This window comes from Mycteria americana, chromosome 8, assembly GCF_035582795.1.
Source record: "Mycteria americana isolate JAX WOST 10 ecotype Jacksonville Zoo and Gardens chromosome 8, USCA_MyAme_1.0, whole genome shotgun sequence".
Taxonomy (NCBI): domain Eukaryota; kingdom Metazoa; phylum Chordata; class Aves; order Ciconiiformes; family Ciconiidae; genus Mycteria; species Mycteria americana.
The window spans coordinates 19,869,816-19,889,025 of NC_134372.1; the positions used below are offsets into that span (position 1 = coordinate 19,869,816).

General features: G+C 42.2%; 1 protein-coding gene across 1 annotated transcript; it reads left to right on the plus strand.

Moving 5' to 3' along the window:
* The first annotated feature begins 475 nt into the window (after window positions 1-475).
* Window positions 476-13,395, plus strand: NPM1 (nucleophosmin 1). The gene is made up of 11 exons (XM_075510033.1): window positions 476-635; window positions 1,386-1,465; window positions 3,894-4,013; window positions 4,832-4,925; window positions 5,657-5,760; window positions 6,292-6,353; window positions 6,867-6,921; window positions 8,522-8,611; window positions 9,355-9,456; window positions 11,988-12,062; window positions 13,041-13,395. Exons 1-11 carry the CDS (start codon window positions 572-574, stop codon window positions 13,077-13,079), a joined length of 885 nt encoding a protein of 294 aa, XP_075366148.1. The 5' UTR covers window positions 476-571; the 3' UTR covers window positions 13,080-13,395.
* The last annotated feature ends 5,815 nt before the right edge of the window (window positions 13,396-19,210 follow it).

A 19,210-nucleotide genomic window follows, 5' to 3' on the forward strand; every position in this document is an offset into this window, starting at 1 on the left:
CCACCGAGCGCCCAGGCTGCACCTCCCCTGGGCCGCAGGACTCTCCGGCGTCGCGTCCTTCCCGCCCGGCAGCCGTACGCGCCCGCGGACAGCCATTTCACGCCGCCACCCGGCCAGTCCCTTCAGGCTATTCCGGCAAGCGGGTACCTGCCCGGGCGGCGCTCGCCGCCCTTTCCCCGCCAGGCGTGCTGGCGAGGCCACGCCGGCCCCACACGTGAGAGGACAGCCACCCGCGCGCGGCCCGGCCCAGCCCTGCGGGCCGACAGCCGCTTCAGGGGGCGCAGGGGCCGCCCCAGCCGCCTCCATTTTGCAATAACCGCAGCCCCCCGCGGGCGGCAGGGCACTAACAGCCGCGCTCGCGACCCCTCTCCGCGTGAGCGCGCGACGGAGGGGTGGTGCTGCGCCTGCGCAGAAGCGGTGCGGAGGGCCAAGGGGGCGTGTCTAGGGCGCGGGTCTCGCGAGAGCGCGCGGGCTATATCTGGGAGTGGGCGGGCACGGGCCTTCCTTTGGTGCGCGTCCGCCCGCAGCGTAGCATCCTGCCCCGCTCCTCCCGCGCGAGCAGGCCGAGAAGATGGAGGACAGTGCCATGGACATGGAGAGCATGGGCCCCCTGCGCCCCCAGACCTTCCTCTTCGGTAACGGCCCACCGCTCCCCCAGCCCCGCGCTCCCGCTGCTTGCCGGCCGCTCGGCTCCCTCAGGCCTCGCTGCTGAGCGGGAGGCGGCCCGAGGCAGTGGGGGCCGCGGCCTGGTGCCGGCCTTGCGCCGCGCCTCAGCGGGGCGGGAGGCGGGGAGGGCCTTGTCGGGGGAGGGGGCGCGCGGCGGCCGCGGCCGTTACTGCCGCGGGCTCCCACGCGGCGCGCCCCCCATGCGGCGCGCTGCTCGCACGTGGCGGCGGCCCAGCCCGCCCGGCCCGGCGCGCTTTTGTTCCCCGCGCCGCCCGTTTCTAAGGACGCGGGCGCGCTCGGAGCGCGCGGCCAGCGAGCGGCCGCGGAGCACGTGGCAGCGCGGCGGGAGGTGGAGCACGTGGAGGACGGCGGGGCCGCGGCGCGCCTCGTTCGCCGCCGGCTCTGGGGAAGGCCCGGCCGCCGACACTGGGCGTCCGGGGAGATGGCGTACCCGCGGGCCGCGCGGGCGATGCTGAACATGTATGGTCTTAGAGCGGATGGCCTTGAAAGGACCACGCTGGGAGCTGCGTGGCCGGCAGTAGGCCGCAGACTCGCCTGGGACTTTCCCCACCCCACGTGTTTCTCGTGTGCCTGGAGTGCCGTTGGTTTTCTGTGCAAGTACAGAGCCTTGAAGCAGCAAGTTTTAAAATAGTAAGCGGGTAGCAAATACCTGCGTCTAAATAAAACGGTATACTTATATTTAAGTGGTCTTTTCACAGGCTGCGAGCTTAAAGCAGATAAGGAGTATCAGTTCAAAGTAGACGATGAAGAAAATGAGCATCAGTTGTCTTTGAGAACGGCAAGTATTGTTTGGTTTTTTAAGTTTGTATTTTTAATCAGTGGTGTGCGATGTTGTGAGAAGTGAGTTTTTTAACGTAAATTGATTTCCTTAAGCTTGTTTATTTTAGTGGTAACTGTTTATGTGAATTTGTTAAATAGCTCTCATTGGGAGTGGAACATGTGATGTCATTTGAAATGTGTTGGAAAAAAAGTTTAAAATATCCACTAATGTTTTGTCATCTGCAACAAGCTATGGAAGGCTGGAAAAGTTTAAAAATTAATTCACAGTAGATTAATAAATGTATACTAAATGGAGTTAAAGGCCAGAATATACACGCTGATATCTCTAATGCAATAGTTCAGATGCTGCAGGAACACAGGAACAAAAGAGTCTTACAATTGTGGATTACTTCCTACAGCAGAATTGCTTCCTGCAGGAGACTTGCATAATCTTTCCAAACTTATTCATGGTGATACTTACAACACTTTAATATAGGCATTACAGTTTTGTGAATCATGTGTCTTCAGTCCTTGCATTTTATGAAAATTACAGCCTGGACTTGACAATGACTAATTTGTTCTTAATTAGAATTTCTTTTGAGGGAAGAATGTAACAGTAAAGTATGTATAGGACAAGTTCATGCGGATAGTTCTCATATCTGAATGTTTGTCATGCAGATGAAATTATCCCTGAGTGATACTTGAGTTGTATGGCTTTATCCAGAGACCCTGGTTTTGGAAAATTACCTATAGCATCTCTTCTGATGCTGTGCACTCTTCGTGGGGGATGAGGCAAATTGCATGCATACCAGTACTTAGTTTTTAGGGTTGTGGGGAAAAAAAGTCTAATTCAATAACCTGTCTTTTTAAAGACAAAAGATGATATACAGGAGAAATGGGGGTTGAAATAACAAATGACAAACTGGAAGTGTCTAAGACTTGGAAGATCTTGGATGTAGCTACAAACAGAAAATGCGCTGGCAATCAGAGGAAGGAGTTGATGGAAGATAAAGTGTGAAGGTAGCAAATACCTGGTGACTGATCTGTGCACCTCTTAAAAGACTAGATGTATAAAGATTGACTGACACATGTCAGTTAAGATACAGATGTGGCAATGTATGAGGTACAGAAAGAAGTGGGGAGGAAAAAAGGTGAAAGGGGAGGAGGGTTTCTGTAGATGTCTTACTAATGGTAGCTGAGGACATAGCAGGATGGTCACTGCTTCATTACCTATTTATTGCCAGTGCACATTCCTTCAGTGTAGAAATTAAAGCACATGAATGGATACTTGCCAGACACTCAGTAAATAAATTAATAGTAATGGCCATAGTATTGCTCGAACTGGTGCCTGTTTCCCATGACAGGAGTAACTGGGGTGCTCTTAAATTCTTGGCCTGGTCCATAGTCCCACCAGTTGAATGATTCAGTGTTGTTGCTAACCCATTTGAGAGGTAAGATCAGAGCAGCAATTTCACCTGTTTAAATTTACAGTAACAAAACTTGCCAGGAGTAGTGAATCCTGTATCCTGTTTCTCAGCCTTCAGTCTGATACATCTAATCTGGATCATTATAGTCTGCCTAAAACTCGGCTCTTGGAGAATGGAAATTTGAGTTGTATGCCTCTGCCTGAAGTGTTTACACCCACATCTTCCATGGAGGGTGGAAAGCTTTCTTTTCATGGCATTGGGAAAGGAAAGAGAGAGCCTTGTTCACTTGTCTCAGGAATAATTGTAGTACTTGAAGGGATTCTTGGTTTTCACATCTCTTGCATGTAATCCTGACTCAGATGCCAGAGGTTCAGACAACTCTTGTCACTCATTTGCCTCCCTGCAGCTATGACTTTTGAATCTTCAGAAAGTGCCAGACTTGTACCCAGTGTAAGGAATCCAGGCACTTGAGTTTTGAAATGCTCTGGGACAGCAGCTCTCAGTCCTTGGTGAATTAATGCAGAAGGCATATGCCTAAAGGACAGTACTGAGCTGAGCAGTTGTTAAGACTTCTCATTGAATGTCAAGTAAGCAAAAAGTGTGTAGTGTAAGTGATAGTTAAGCAGTTGGCAGATGAAACACAGCAGGAAGGGGAAGGATAAAGGCTGTGATTTTGGAGTAGTGGTAGCAGTTGTTTCCCTTCTTCTAGGCATGTGTTTGTATTTCCTCCCTTGGATCAGCTTCAGTGCTGACTGGACTTGTCATTGACCCATTTCAGTGCAAAAATCCAGTAGCAAAAGTTCTTTTCCCTCTTATCGAAACACATGCCTTGAGTTGTACCTTGCAAGTACCAGTGTTATGGGGAAAGGGGATGTTGGCTTGGGGAGGAGTGCAACTGAATCATTAGCAGTCAGAAATGCAAACTTCAGTCTTAAGGGATACAGAACAGTGAATGGAGTTTAAAAGACTTCAGTATATTTGGGAAGATTCTCAGGATGTGCACTGTTCTTTACTTCACAGGTTACTTTAGGGGCTGGAGCCAAAGACGAATTACACGTTGTAGAAGCAGAAGCATTGGACTATGAAGGCAACCCTATTAAAGTAGTACTGGCATCTCTGAAAATGTCAGTGCAGCCTACAGTAAGTACAAGAACTTTGAAAACTCTACTATAAATTTGGTCTCGAGTGAGAAAGACAAGTTAGAAAACGTTTTGGTTCACTGAATTTTAGTGAAACTGCACAGTCGTCAGTGGGTTCAGACGAGTGTTAGTTTTGGCACATGTAGTAAATACAAGCTAAATAATGCATATATTTTTTGTGCCTAGTAGACTTACTCTAGTCATCTGGATGGTAGACTTTTGTTCAAATTACGTGTTTCTTTAAAAGTGATAGTAATTATGCATGTCATCTCTATGTATACAAATGTATGTGTTTGCAAGCAGATGCATCTGTAGCCTCCATTGCTTGCTTTGAGTCTCGGATGAGAAAAATCTAGTTTTTCTGCAGATCCCAAGCTCCTTGACAGGTTCTAAAGATGACTACTACCCTTTCTTGATTTAAGGGCACCCTACTTGTCATTCCTGCCATCTGGAATATAATTTGAATCAGTGTTGCTGATGTTGTACAAGTGGAACTGCACAATGCTGGGGGCAGGTGTGATGGATAATGTTAAAATTAATTTTGCTGCCAAGATGAATAGAAACAAATGTGGATTGGTCTGGCTTTGAAAAGTGTGCCTTAATTACAATAAGCAAGGAAAGTGTAGTAAACCCTGTTGTGGCATATCGACCCTGAATTGACTAAACACTTCCGGAATATTCTGTCAGATGGAAGCTTGGAGTAACTGTATTAGCCTTGGAGTCTAGATGTTGGTGCTCTTGGTTTCATTTGAATGAATTGTCTGTTAAGCACACTTTGCCTTTAATATTTGAATAAATAACAATGCTTTTTTTCCTTAGGTTTCATTAGGTGGCTTTGAGATCACACCACCGGTGGTCTTGAGGTTGAAATGTGGTTCAGGGCCTGTTTACGTCAGTGGTCAACATCTTGTAGGTATGTGTTACTCTGGTTACTAATCTGTGATCTTGCTACCTGTCAGCACCAACAGAACTTAAGTGATGTATCTGGTATCTCAAACAGTAGTTTCTCTAATACTGGCCCTCTGAATCTAATTCACTGTCCTCAGAAGCATGAGGTAACTGTAGGACAAAGGAGTTCAGAGAAATGCTTGCATACCTTTTATTGCCTTTTGTTTTGTATGGATAAGGGGATTGGACAGTCTTGCAGTTTGAGTTGTAATTTCTCCCCTTAAAAATGGGTGTCAGGTTCTTGGTATCAGTTGAGTGTGTGAGAAGACTGCCCATGAAATAGTTTTGAGTTTGCACTAAAAACTAAGCCAGGACTAGCTTTCTCCTTTGTAGAATTGTCTTTGAAACTGATCTTTCTCTCTAGAAGTTCTCTTAAACGTGTCTCCTTAGAAATGGAGAAAATTATATTCTTGGCTTTATATGGCTTCATTTCTGTGAGGAACATTACAGGCAGTGTATGGTTGGTATTCACCTGTTTTGGATTTCAGTGTAGTAATATCTGCATGCTATTGGAGAAGTTTCTGATGTCAGTGGTTAGGGTGCTAGTAGGAAGCTTCTTCCTATCAATTCAGCACCTCACTAAGACCCTGCCTATTTAGTTGTGGGTGATACTCTATTTTTGTTTCTTACTAGCAATCTTGTTTTACTATTGTTAAATGAGGTGGGTTTTTTTACACATTGCCATCATTTTATCAGCACTAGAGGAAGAACCAGAATCAGATGATGAGGAAGATGATACAAAAATTGTGAACACTTCAACAAAGAGACCAGCAAGTGGAGGAGGAGCTAAAACACCACAGGTATATATACTTTCAGTCAGCTTGTCTACAGAATTTTCTTTTGATCTGGTATTAACACTACCTCTAGGAGTAAGCAGTTAGATGGCTTTCTATGATTTACTTAATACATGGTCTATTGACATGTGTGGGGAAGGATTATTTTGTACTTGGGTCTTGACAAATACTGAATTACGGAAGCGTAGTTAAGTACAGATAGTTTCCAAAGCTTTGCTGGAGGGGCTGATATGAAGGCTACTTCTATGTGGAAGTTTGTCGTCTACGGTAACTGTGCAGATTTTAGTATAAACATCAGTGTACTGCAAGAGTTTAAATGTTGATGGAAGCTCTGTAGTGTAGAAGGAAAGGTTTATATGCTCAGGGCATGCTGTAAATTTGTCAATAGCTTTTGACTTGTCAGCTGTAACTTGTTGATTTTTAGCTAAATTGATGGGAGATAGTCTTGTAATTATGTCACAAATTGTTTTGGATCAAGGTTGCTGTTTATTAAGACAAAATGGTATTGACACTTCACATACTTAATCTTTTTTTAAGAAAAAGGCAAAATTATCAGAAGATGATGAGGATGATGATGAAGATGAGGAGGAGGATGATGAGTATGTATTCTTATTTTGGTAATGTATTTTGAAATACAGGGTTAACTGTTTCAGAATATGGATTGTGTGACATAACTGGATGTGAAGTGAGCAAGCCACTTTTTTATCTTGGCTACAAAAAAAGCAGAATTACCTCAAGTTTATCTCCACAATGCAATCTAAATTAGTGTTTTTCAAGTATGTTATATTGGGTGATAATGAATTACACGAAACTAAGTTTTAACTTTTAATAAATTTATAATGTCTGTATTAATAGTAGTGGAAGTCCTAAGATATGTACTTTCAGTATTAAAGCTGAAGGGAATGCATCTAACTTACAGTAGTAAGTAGAGTATTTGGCCTACCACCTTGCCATGTGTTAAAATGAGGTATAAGGTATACTTGGGAAGATTACTTGCTTCCTTCATGAATAAAAAATTTTATTGGGGGGGGAGAGCGAAGACTAATTTCTAATGTGGTTAAAGCTGTGAGTATGAATCTTGTTATGGTGAGTGACTACCTTTCTAATTGTAGTGATGAGGATGACTTAGAGGATGATGAGGAAGAAATGAAAACACCAATGAAGAAAGTAAGTGGCACATATATATACACACATTGTGACCCTCTTCACCCATGAAGGATTAAACAGCCTGTTTAATGAACTTGAAAGGAAGTGAGTGATAACACCAGATGGACTTTATATCTGCAGCTAAATTTATTCAGACAGGGGAGCAAGTACTAACACCTCTTAACTTAATAATAGATGTTAATTAACTGTCCTGATTTTGAGTCATCTGTGAGGATTCATATGAAGAGCCCTAAAGCAGAAGTGTGTGTGTGAGCTGTGTTAATTGAGATAGCTCTTTAGGTTTGAACTCTGCATTTACTGTAATGCAGAAGCTAATTGAAGTGTTCTCTTCTTTGTCCAGTGTTCTGTTTTATAATGGACTAGATATCAATACAAGGGATGACAGTAGTGGGGCAGATAATCCCTTAAATCAATGAGTTTAAGCACAGCTATTTGGAATGTGTGTGGGATGCTTTTGATTTAGCTTAGTCTGTATAATGGAATTGTAATAGGACATGAGAACACTTCAGTGTGAATGCGCATCCAATCCATGTTTATTTACTTTCCTGCAGAGGGGTGGCTGGGTTCTTAACAGCATGTGTATGCACACGTGCAGTTTTTGGACTGGTATGATTTAATGTATAGCTATTGGGCAGCAAACAAAATCCCGCTCAGATGTGGGTTGTGCGTTGCCATTTCATTTAGTCCTGCATGCTGTGAAAAAGGTCTTTAGCAACCTAACTTTCAATAAAAAAAGGATCTAAATGTGTGAGCCCATTGGAAAAGGCTCACTTCAGGCAGCCAAGTGTTTGAATGTGAAAGTACATCAGCCCTTGAGTGCCATCTGGTGGTAAAATAAACTGTAAGACAACTTGGCAACTGCAGTGGTAGAAGGTACTAAGTGTACTTTGGCTGGAATTTGTGTTTACATATCTGCTGTTTAGAAGCAAAGATTTAATGTTTTACTTCACTATGTGCTGCTCTGCCCTAATGAATTTCTATAGGTGATAGTGCACAATAGCTTAAGGCCTGGTAAAGACAATCTGAACTACAGAGTTCCTGCCATCTAATCAAATCTAGTGTGGCTGAACATAATGGTCCCTTTATTTATATAGGAGAATAAGAATCCAATTCTTAAATATACATGTGACATTGCCCATGCACATCTCGGATGATATTTCTGTATGAAATGCCAAACAAGAGGTAATGGTTATGTTACCAAAAACTAGTAGCCCTGAGTCAGATTTTGGAATTACAGTGCCATCTAGAATTAGTCTTATGCAATATCTGCCCTGGAAAGTCTACATGGTAATATATAAGGAAAGATGTAATATATAAGGAAAATGTAGTGGAGGTCCCACATAGTTGTATGGCATCATAACAAAACTTGATCTTACTTATGTATTGTGCTGCAGCAACAGTTTTTCATTTGAGTTCCTGTAGCATACATGCTTTTTGCTTAAATAATGGATGGTGATCATGTTACATGGGCAATGAGAATGCTTTTTTGTTTGATGTTAAATAGTACGTATTTATCACTAAGTCTTGAGTATTATGTTAATGAGCTTAACATTTACTAGTGGTTTTTCATGGCAAATGAACTTAAGTGCTTTCTATTCAGCCTGTCCGTGAAGCTTCAGGAAAAAATATGCAGAAAGCGAAGCAAAATGGAAAAGACTCTAAGCCGTCCACACCAGCATCTAAATCAAAAGTGAGTGAAGACAAATGAGTAAAACAAATGTTTATTCTAGTATGGAAGCTAGTTTTCTTGCCTAATGGTAACTTTAAATAATGTATTAAACATTTAAACATTAAGTTAGGTTTTTTAATCTTAGTAGGAAGCATGCTGGGGATACTGTTCATTGCTTCATGTTCCCCTGTGAAACTCTTTAGTGATCAGTATATAACACCCAAGATCTGAAATCGGACATGCTGTCCCTTGTGAGTATTGGTGATCCCATGGTTTAAAAGTCTATTTTTTTGTGTAGCTGCTTGTACAAGATGATGAGTGCCAGCTGTGTTGCTACTGCAGTACAACAGAAGGCTGCTGCTAATAAGGAAGTCTCACTTAACTGATCCATTTGAGAACTAACAGTTTTCTTGTTCAGTTGCTTTGTAGTTGTCAAGCTTCCTTATGCAGCTTTTCCTTGCTGCATGTATGCAAGGAACGTTGATACAGAAATTAGTGTGGGATGGATGGCAGGATAGCATCTGAACAGCAGTGCAGATATGTGCCTTTTAAACCATGACCTAATCTGACTTCAGTTGTGGGGTAGACTAAATCACTGAATGTTTTGGCTATTTTCAGTTTCATTTCTGTTGGGAGAAAGGGTTGTGTAGGCACCTGCCCAGAAGTGTCAGTAGGTTTTAACATGCTTGTTTTTAGAAAACTTGATCTCGTAAGTAAGCAGCCTTATGTATATGCAAGTTCCTAATGAAATTAATAATTTTCAGACTCCAGATTCCAAGAAGGATAAATCTCTAACTCCAAAAACACCAAAAGTCCCTCTGTCGTTAGAGGAGATTAAAGCAAAAATGCAAGCATCCGTAGATAAGGTGAGTTTTCAGAAACTTCAGGTTTGTCAGCCTTATTATTATACTTCCACAGCTGAGAAGAGTTGGGTGTTCTTAAGAAATGGTTACATGTCACTGATTGCTGTGCTGTTATTAGAGTATGTTGATGTTGAAGCTCAGAGAAATGAAAACTCATTTGGGACAAAAAGAAGCCTCTGTACTTATGAGAAACAAACACAGCTACTTTGTTTTTGTATTCCTCCAGTAGTGGTGTTTAGTAATTTGGTATTTCTTAGTGAACTCTCTCAGTTAAATTTAAAAAAAAACCCACAACAGCAATAAACAAAGCAACAAACTTTGGGTGGTATTTATTCTAAAGTTGTCTGAACTGGTGTACACATTTTATTTTGGGCAACTAGAGGAAAGCAGAGTTCTTCACATGCTTGGAATTGCTTGGTCTTAAAGCAGTATCCAACTTAGCGATCCAGATGCTTGCAAGGCTTTATAACTTCCAGAAGGGGGAGATAGGTGTTTGTGATACGCATTAGTGAATCAATGAAGATGTGAAGGCGTTTGCTTTCTGAACTGGATATCTGCGGTTGAGTCTCCCCTCAATGGATGTTTCATCTTTTGAAGGTCACAGGGCAGTCACTTGGCTTTTGGTTGCTATCAGCTTTGACTAGCACTTCAGTTATGCATATGAGTATTCTTAGCTGCTATTGAAGTATAAAAAAAATTGCATTTTAGTTATAGGCTGGTTGTGTAAAAGTGTAGCAGGTAATAGCAGTTCTTTCCCCCTTAGTTAAGTTTGGAAACCTGTGTGCTAGCTAGGGGTGCAGTTCAGTACATGTGTGTGGAGAACAGGGAGTAGTGAGGACCTGACATCTATACTAGAGTTCTGGTTCTACTTCAGTAGCTCAGGAATGTGCTTATAGATCATATGCTCATTTGTGACTGAACCAGATTCTTTTCTGGAGACTTACTTTTGGCTAAAGCCTATACTGATGTTGGTTCTCTGAAGAATTCTGGGTTTTTTGTTTGGTCTGAGATGATAAACTTTTTCCCCCTTACACTGGCAATCAAGTCATCTAAAGAATTAGGATTATCTTCTGCTTAGATTCTTGATGTTTTGAGGCAGTTGTGTCCCAGGACTGCAAAATAAGACAAAGTGTTTCAGTATAGAGTGGATGTGGAGTGAGCAATGACAGATTGTGATCAGGATCGAAATGCATATCCATAAATTGTGAACCTGACAGTGATGGATGGTATCATTCTGCTAGGTCAAACTAACCTTGGATCTAGTGGATGCTATGGTGGTTTTTTGCATGACTCAGAGGAGCCATGGTTAGTGTTGTTTCTGCAGTGTAAGCAGAAGTAGCTGAGCTGCTCATAGTAGACAAGTGATGTCCCTATGGAGGGAAGCATGCGGACCAAGTAACTGGCAAGTGGCTTTAGAATATACTTTCTGCTGCTGAAGAATTTTTACTGGAAATGCTGTGTAAGCACAAATATGTAGAAGTGATAGTAGACAGCTTAATTTAATGTTTTCTGAGATGGTGCTAGAGCATACCTTAGTGAGGCAAAAGGTTTGTGCGTTCCTGTATACAATAGCACTTCTAGCTGACAGCAAGTTAGTAGCTTTAAAAAAGATCACTTCATTATTTTATTAAATTATTAGAGTGGAACTGCTGTGTTATGTAGTAAGTAGATGTCAACAAGCTACTAGAAAAGCATCAGCACTTGACAGAATCCAAGCTTTTTGGTTGCAGTATTGCAGTTTCAAATATTTCTAATGTAGCTTTGTTTCCTTCGAGCATAAAATTGCTGTCTTCTGCAGTGTGCTGAGTAGCAGCTAAGTATACTGTCATAATTGGCTAGGTATATTTCAGCTGATGTACCTGAGAAATGTGAAAAATATTACTCATGAGGCATATATGAAAGTAAATTGATGTCTCTTAAGAGTGTGCTGCATTATTTTGTGTGGAGATAGGAAAAGACATGAAGATAAACCTAGATCCATGAATTACTGAATCGGCTTTGTACTTTAGAGTATGTACAATTTCAGTGATACAAGCAACTGTCTCTAGAACAGTTCTTTAAATTATAGAACTAATGTATTAGAATGAGTCTTAAAGGGTAGGTGGGAGATGAGTTAATTTTTTGCTTTAGAGAGCTGAATTTCAAAACCTACCTGTGAAGGATATTAATGGCTTAAGTTGCATGCTGTAATAAGAATCCATAAATATGGAATTAGTTCTAGTTTATGTGAGTAACCTTGTTTGTAGTCAACATTCGTATGCTATCTTAAGTGGTCAATGCTTGCTGTTATGTTTTTGAGCACGAGCAAAGATGTTGTACAGCCATTTTAGCGTATAGGCACTCACTCCTGTGAGAATACCTGGGTACTGTAGAGAAGCAAACTTTAAAACTGTTTAAAAGCAGATTGGTTTGGGATATTGCAAGGTGAGTTCAGTAAAATTACATGTGTATTGCAAAGGATTTAAGCTTCATAAGTTATTTATTGGAATCATTAAATGACCTGCATACACTAAAGCTTACTTTTTTCAAAATAGGGTTCTTCCCTTCCTAAGCTGGAACCCAAATTTGCCAACTATGTTAAGAATTGCTTCAGGACGGAGGACCAGAAGGTAACTGAACTTACTGGAACTTGATAAAGTCCAAAAACTTTTATAACCTGACTTAGGGATTCTTTTCCACTTCTTAATCTTTACAAGCTTTGGACTGTTTCAAAGGGTTACAAACCACGAACAATACTTCAAATTAAATAAATGGGAACGGTTTTAAGGGTTTAGTTGGCTAAGATGGGAAAGCTAATATTTTATTACATTTTTCCAGCTTTTATATGGTTGGTAAATTATCTCTTGCTTACTAAACCCACAGAATTTTCCTTTTGGCACCATATTGGCTAAGGAAATGAGCTGTGGTTTTCCTTGCTGCTGAATTTGGCCACCTAGGCCAGTCTGCTGTTCAGCCTTTTGTTGGAGAGGGTGTCTGGGAGGGGGAACTGTTTTGCGATTGAGATATGGCTTTCTTGCTACATTTTCTCCCAAAGTCAACTGAACTCTTGTAAGAGGGCAAGCCAAAAGGTGGTATCAGGAAGCAAGTTTCTGAATTTTAGTTATTATTCAACATATACTAGGCTAAAATGTGTCTTAGATTTCCCTATCAAAATTCCTGTGAGTTAAAACTTTCTTCCAGTGACAGAATTCCTTATGCTTTCCTGCTTCCTTCAGTGGTTCAGAGTAAACTTGTCTGATAGACAAATTGATAGGTTCTTAAAAGAATGTTTAAAAGCAGTTAGCCTCAGCTACTGGAGTTGGTCTGACATTAGCCAGGGTAGGCAGAGTTCAGCCAATATTTGCCTAGCTGGTCCACACCCATCCTCTCACTTACCTTCACTGAATTCTTACTATTGTGACTTAGAGTGAATAACAGTCTTCTAGCAGAAGGACCTACTGTTTTGCTTTCAACTTGATTTTTCTCTGAAAGGAATGCATTTTTTGTTGTAATTCAGTGTCAATATTTTGTGGAGTAAGTGGCGATAGTAAACTGAAAATAATTAGAAAAATGGATTTCAGTTTCTAACTTTTTGTGTACACTTCCAGGTCATTCAAGCTCTCTGGCAGTGGAGACAGACTCTGTAAGAAAAGAAAACAGTTTAAACAGTTCATTAAAATCTGCAGTCTTATTTCTGTAACCATTATTTGGCTGTCCTTTTTACAAATGCTGAAAGAGCTTTCCCTACTGTGTCTGATAAATGTCATCCAGATTACCTTGCCAAGAATGTGTTGTCCAAAATGCCTGTTTAGTTTTTAAAGATGGGACTCCACCCTCGGCTTCATTTTAAGTATGTATGGAATGTTTTGATAAGGCATGGTGGTGGTGGTGGTCAGACAAATGGAAATGGTGGGGAGACTAAATGTATGTGGAAAAAATAAAATTTAGTATTTTAATAAAGTACTATCGTTTCTTTTTTTATGGGATGGGGGTAGTCTGCATACTGAATGAAGAACATAACAGGGCTTTAAAGTTCTCATAGGAACTACTGCTAAGTATTTTAGCTACTTCTCTTTACCAGTACACATCAGTCTCATTTATGTTGTCAACTTTAAAAACAACTTTACTCCAATTCCATGAGCTTTACAGCCACTGAGCAGATGATTGGTGAGAAGACTTAAGTGGTAAGTGGGACTTTATTCTTGTCTGGAAGTGACCACTAATTATATAATTGCCTAAAACAGCCTTTCCTGCATTTCGATTTCTGACCTGCTTCATTGCTCTTTGGTTTATGGTTTTCTAACAACTGAGTTGGTAGGGCTTGTGACTCCACTTGTAAAATGTAATACTTTTGATTCGGGAATTGCTGGCTGTGCTGGTCCTCTGAGGGGCTACAGTCTCTGAGGTTGTCTCACATAATGACTCCTGTGAGGGTTTTGTGGAGAAGAGAATTAGCTTGAATGTAGGGTGTGCCTAGAGAGCTCACTGAAGGAGATCAATGCCAGTGGATAAATTCCTGGGAATGATGAGGAGCTAATCTCCAAAGGTCAGATGGGCAGGTAGTCCTATCACAGTTCCTTGTGTCTTTTCTGATTATTGCCTACCAATGATACTAAGAGGATGAGTTAAAACCAATTTTTGGACCATTCTTGCTTGTCATATAAAGTAGAAATGTCAAGGTATAAGGGCTCTTTCAGATGAAGGGGAAGGAAAACATGGATATCATGCCTGGCACTGAACTCTTTCTCAAGGCTCTTGTCTAAATGCTGTATCTCTTTAAATGCTTGAATGTTACATCTATGTAGTAACTGCAGTAATGGCATGAAGACAGAAAAAACATTTAAGCAATTGTATGGTAACTATTAAACTGGTTGAATCCTTGCTATGTGTGAGAATTAATGCAACTGGCTTCTGTTTTTCACAGCAGAAAAAAAAAATCTTACTTGAGAACAGAAGGGCATTAAAGCAGGCTTTAGCAGGTTGAGTTTTTTTCCACTTGAAGGACTTGCTCAGTTGGGGTCCTACAGCAGTTACCTTCACAAGACATGGTAAAAACCTTTGTTGGGTTGTACTAATTGGGCATGGGGTCTCTTTTTTTACTGGATGTTCTTTTTTCCAAGTTGTTCTAGAAGCAGAATGTATAATTTGGGTTGTAAAATTGTCACTAGAAATATTTTTTAGAGTTTGCTATTATAAAAAAACCCCTTAGTTTCTAGTTTCTATAGTTGAGATTCTGGGCATGATGGAAACCAATGCAAGTCTCCAGAAGCAAGTATTTCTTTTTGCAAAAACAAAACCAAGCAAAGTGCATAGTAGAGAAGCAAAACAGTGCAAGTCTAGTGTCAAAGATTCATTTAAGCTTGAGTATAATTGCAGTATGTGAAATGGCAGAACATAAGGGTTTGAAATGCCTGTTTCGGTGGGGTTATGTCAATAGATGATGTCATATGCACGAGTGAGAGCAAATTTCCCTGGTGAAATAGAGGTAATGGCAGAGACAGGCTTATTTAAGCAAAATTGCCCTCAATTTTGGCTGAAACAAGTGAAAATTGTACAGTAATTTCAGTGAGAGGTTATCCAGTCAATAAAATATTCTGAGTGTTAAACTTTTAAGAAAAGCCAGGGTGTTGTCTGTCTATAGGTCACTGACCAAAGCAGGTCTGTGGGGCACAGCCACACTTGGCACAAGGATTGCAGGGGGAAGATGGAGCCCATACAGGCAGTTCTAAAGGAAAATGTATTCCTGTGCTGAAGCCAAGGTATAATGTAAGTCAAATCTCTGTCAGGCTGCCATTAAGAATCATGAGGCACCTGCATCACAGCATAAAGATGATAACTTTACTTGGCCCTGCTTAGCTTGCTCACTGTTTTCTGCCAGTTCATGTTCTTGCAGCTCTAGCTGTGAAAAGTGGTCAGTGTGGCTGTCCACTGCCCTACTCCTGGCTGCATGGTGGTCTGCCCCATCCTTCCCAGGATCAGACTTTGCCTGTTCCTGCCAGTCATGGCTCCAAAGACTTTGCTTCTGTTGGGCCTGGCCATCTGATGACTCTTGTCATCAACTCTTGTGGGGCTGCTGGGCTGTGCAGCCGTATGCTCTAGGATATTTGCATGCAGCTGCCAGTTATTCCACTACTTTGAACAGAGCCTCAAAGGTTGAATTCAAAAAATCTTGGTTTAAGCTCAGATGTGAAAATACCTGTTGAAGAGAAGACCCCAAATACTAGATGTGGGTTAGTGGAAGTACTCTCCTTGACTTTCTGCAGAGCTGAAACATGTTTTTACCATGGTAATAATGGCATGATTGCAACAAAGCTGTAATTTTGATAGCTAAGTTGAGGGTTGTGTGATCCTGGTCCTTGAGGATGGCTTATTTGAGAGTGTGGAGGTACATAGTCAAGTGCATTGATGCAAATACAGGCTTCCTCACTCTACCATGGGAAAACAATTCACCTTCCCTTTATAGGATGGTAGAATGCCTCTCCAGGTGGCTGTCCCTTGACATCCTTCTCCACCAATTTCTCCCCCTGCTTTTTTCCTTGCTTTGTTTCCTCCCATAAGTGTTTCATTCCTTACACTGAACAGGTAGCTGGTGGCGTTAGGGGTACATTGCTTGGGGTATTGTGTTTCATTCCTTACAATGAACAGGTAGCTGGTGGTGTTCCCCTGTGCGGGACAAGGGGAAGGCCACAAAGCTGAGCGGGTGTGCGTGACCATGCAGCGTGTGCAGCAGCACTGTCCTCTGCTGCACAGTGTTGGCTGCAGCTGCTCCATACGGATCTATCCTATCTCCAAGTCTCTGGTGTTTCTGGGCATCTGATTTCAGAGGAGGTGATAACAGATGAATACTGTCTTGCAGTAGAACAATCTTTTCCTCCAGCTTCAGGAAGTCTTGGTCTGTGTCTTACTCTGTGGGGTGTTCAAGAAAAGTGCTTGTGGCCACCTTAGGTCTGTCTCGAGGTTCTCTTTGCTCCTGTGAATCAAACTAGGTTGCCAAAATGGTGTCTCAGACACCAAGTGTTTTGATGAGTATGGGGCTCTGTTGTTTTACCTGTGCTCAGCTTGTTGCAGCCTTTGGAGAGGAACAACTTGAGCATGGCTGGCAGGAGGGTGGGAGGGAGTGTGTGTGGGCTGAGGTAATGGAAAACAGGGCTAGGATGGGTGGTGGTTCTGGGCTTCTTGGCACCCAGACAGTCCCTCAGGGGCTAAGTTCATGCTGGAACACGCTCTCTGTCCTCTCCTCTAGAAATCTTACCCAGATACCCCAAGCAATGTCCTGTCTCCTTCCAGTATGCCACTACTGACTAGCAGCCAAACTTTCCCAACTTTCCCTTCCCTCTTTCTCTATGGAACAAGCACATAGATCCTTATTCCTCTTGTTGTTTTCCCAAAGGGGAATTAAAGACCGGATCCTACTTAGGAAATGTAGAAAAAACTACAAATGAATTTGGTGGTTTGGAGCCAAGTGTTAGATGGAGCGCCTTTATTCCCTGGCCTTGTCTAATGGGCAGTAGGTCCTGGCAAGCAGCAGCAAGCGCAATTGCTTGTGTTGAGTGAGGTTTGGAGGTTTTGTAATCAGGTATTTATTAAGGGTTGCTTTGTCTGAGTCTTGGTGATTGTAACCTGTATGAGGAGAGCAGAGCTTGTGTGATTGGGCACAGGAGAAGCGGTACAGAACTTCGAGGTGTGTCTGAAAGGGCCTGACTCGTCCTTCCTTTTGCAGACAGGAATCCTGTGCTCTCAACTTGCTGGCTGTTTATCTACATTTACACTTTTGGGGAGCAATTCTGTGTAAGTGTGCCATGGAGACCATGGGACTCTTCTAATTGTATGTGTGCATGGCCTGTGACCAGCTGTATGGGGATGACTTTTGCTATGCTCCTTTCTTCAGAAACTTTCTTCTGCCCTTCCACCATTTCTATGAGCTCTCCCTAACCAAGCCAGAAGAGCCTTTATAGGAAAAGGATCCCGGGAGAAAAAGAACAAGAAAGGGCAATCAAAAAAAGAGAAGGTGGTTGAGGGTCAAAAGCGAGAATGGGGAAAAATGGTGACCCTCAGTGGGATACTCAGCAGGGGACCTCTAACAGTGCCTGCCGCTTGCAGAGGTGGCCATGCAGGCAGTGATGTGCTGCTGCCCAGAGACTTGTCCAGCCAAGGGAATGGAAATCGGCATACTTCTGAACAGCAAATGGCAAAAGGAGGGAACATAATTAGGCCACTCAAAACAGAATTGATGTGCCTAGTTCATCTTAGACTTAGTGTTTGGTTTATGCTGGTACTAGAAACAGTCTTTTTTTTAAACTGAAGGCAATTTTGTAGGAAGGGTACTGTAGTCTTAACCAAGATCCCTTCAACTAATTGCTGGGACCCTAAGCCTGCTGAACCCCGTCCAATTCTGTTGACTTAGCTGGTATTTAAGAGAAAATAAGTTCCTCTTGAATGAGGATATAAATTTTCAAAGCTGTTTTCAAATTAAGCCTGAGGTTTTTTAATTGATTTTTTCCATGGGAAATAACTACAGGGAGAGTTGAAGGCATATTGTAGCTTGTCAAGGTACTTGGCATTTCACTGCTGTAGCCACCTTTATCTGTGCCTGGTTCATGTAACTTTTCCCATTACTCCTTACATTTGTCCCAAAGCTTGTAATTGTTTTCCCAAGAACATCCTTAATGAGAGGCTTCTAGTGACACAGATCACGCTATATTGAGGCAGTATATATTATCCCAGCATTGCTTTGAGTGTTGCTTCCCAAAGTATCTGCTGTTTTAGCTGTTCACTGTATGTAAATGCATGTGTGTGGACACTGAGAACAGTGGACAGCTACAGCTGATAGGGAAAGCCTTCAATTTAGTAGTAAGGCCACTTCTGGCCTTTAGGACATCTTCCCTGCCCCTTAACTTTTTCCCATACTTTTAACCATTTCCTTCAAATTTTCCACATGGAAATAGGTTTTAACTAAATGACCCCCCATAGCTAAGGGCAATAACATGTCATGGGATCACCATAATGAAGGGGACCCAGCCCTTGTGATCTCCAGAGACCACAGAAGAACAGTGAGATTGGGGGATCTTGGCTTCTTTTTTAGGGTCTCAAACTAGGAGAGATGCTTCTGCTTGTTCCCTGTTTTATGGTTTTGGATAGTATCTTCAAACTTGTTCCCAGTTCTACTGCATCTTGTCACAGCCTTCTCCTTGCTAACTCGGTCCACCACTGCTCCTCAGGCTTCTCCGCTCTGTCTTACTTCTGATCCTTGTCAGTTCCTTCTCCAGTCTTTTCTACCCGATGCTGTTGAGCAGCACTGTCTTTCCCTGGTCAGTCTTGCTCTCTGTCTCTAGAAAAAGCTTCAACACCATTGCAGATGTGGTGCTCCTGCATGAATCTCTTTCTCCTTCTGTGTTGCTTGGCAAAGTGGCTGGTGCCCTCACTTCAGTCACAGTGGAGAATGCTGATGATAAAAGCCCAGCCCTGCCCTGCTGCTGTACCTCCAAGTGGATGGAGCATTCAGCCTTACCTGCTTGTAGGGCTCTGAGATGCTTGTGCATGCCCCAGGAGAATGGGACTTCCAGAGGTGTCTCTTTGCTGACCTGTGACACTGATTTTCTGGAAAAAGGCCATGTTTGGGTATATTTTGATGTAAAGAGCAAAGATGACGACCCACCCATCTGTTACATTTTTTTGAGTTCTTGCTCTGAAGCAAGGTGTGGCCTACGGCTCCTCTTCAGAAAGATTAGTAGAAACATACTTTCTTCAGTGTTCTTTTCAGAAAGAGCTGTCCTGTGCC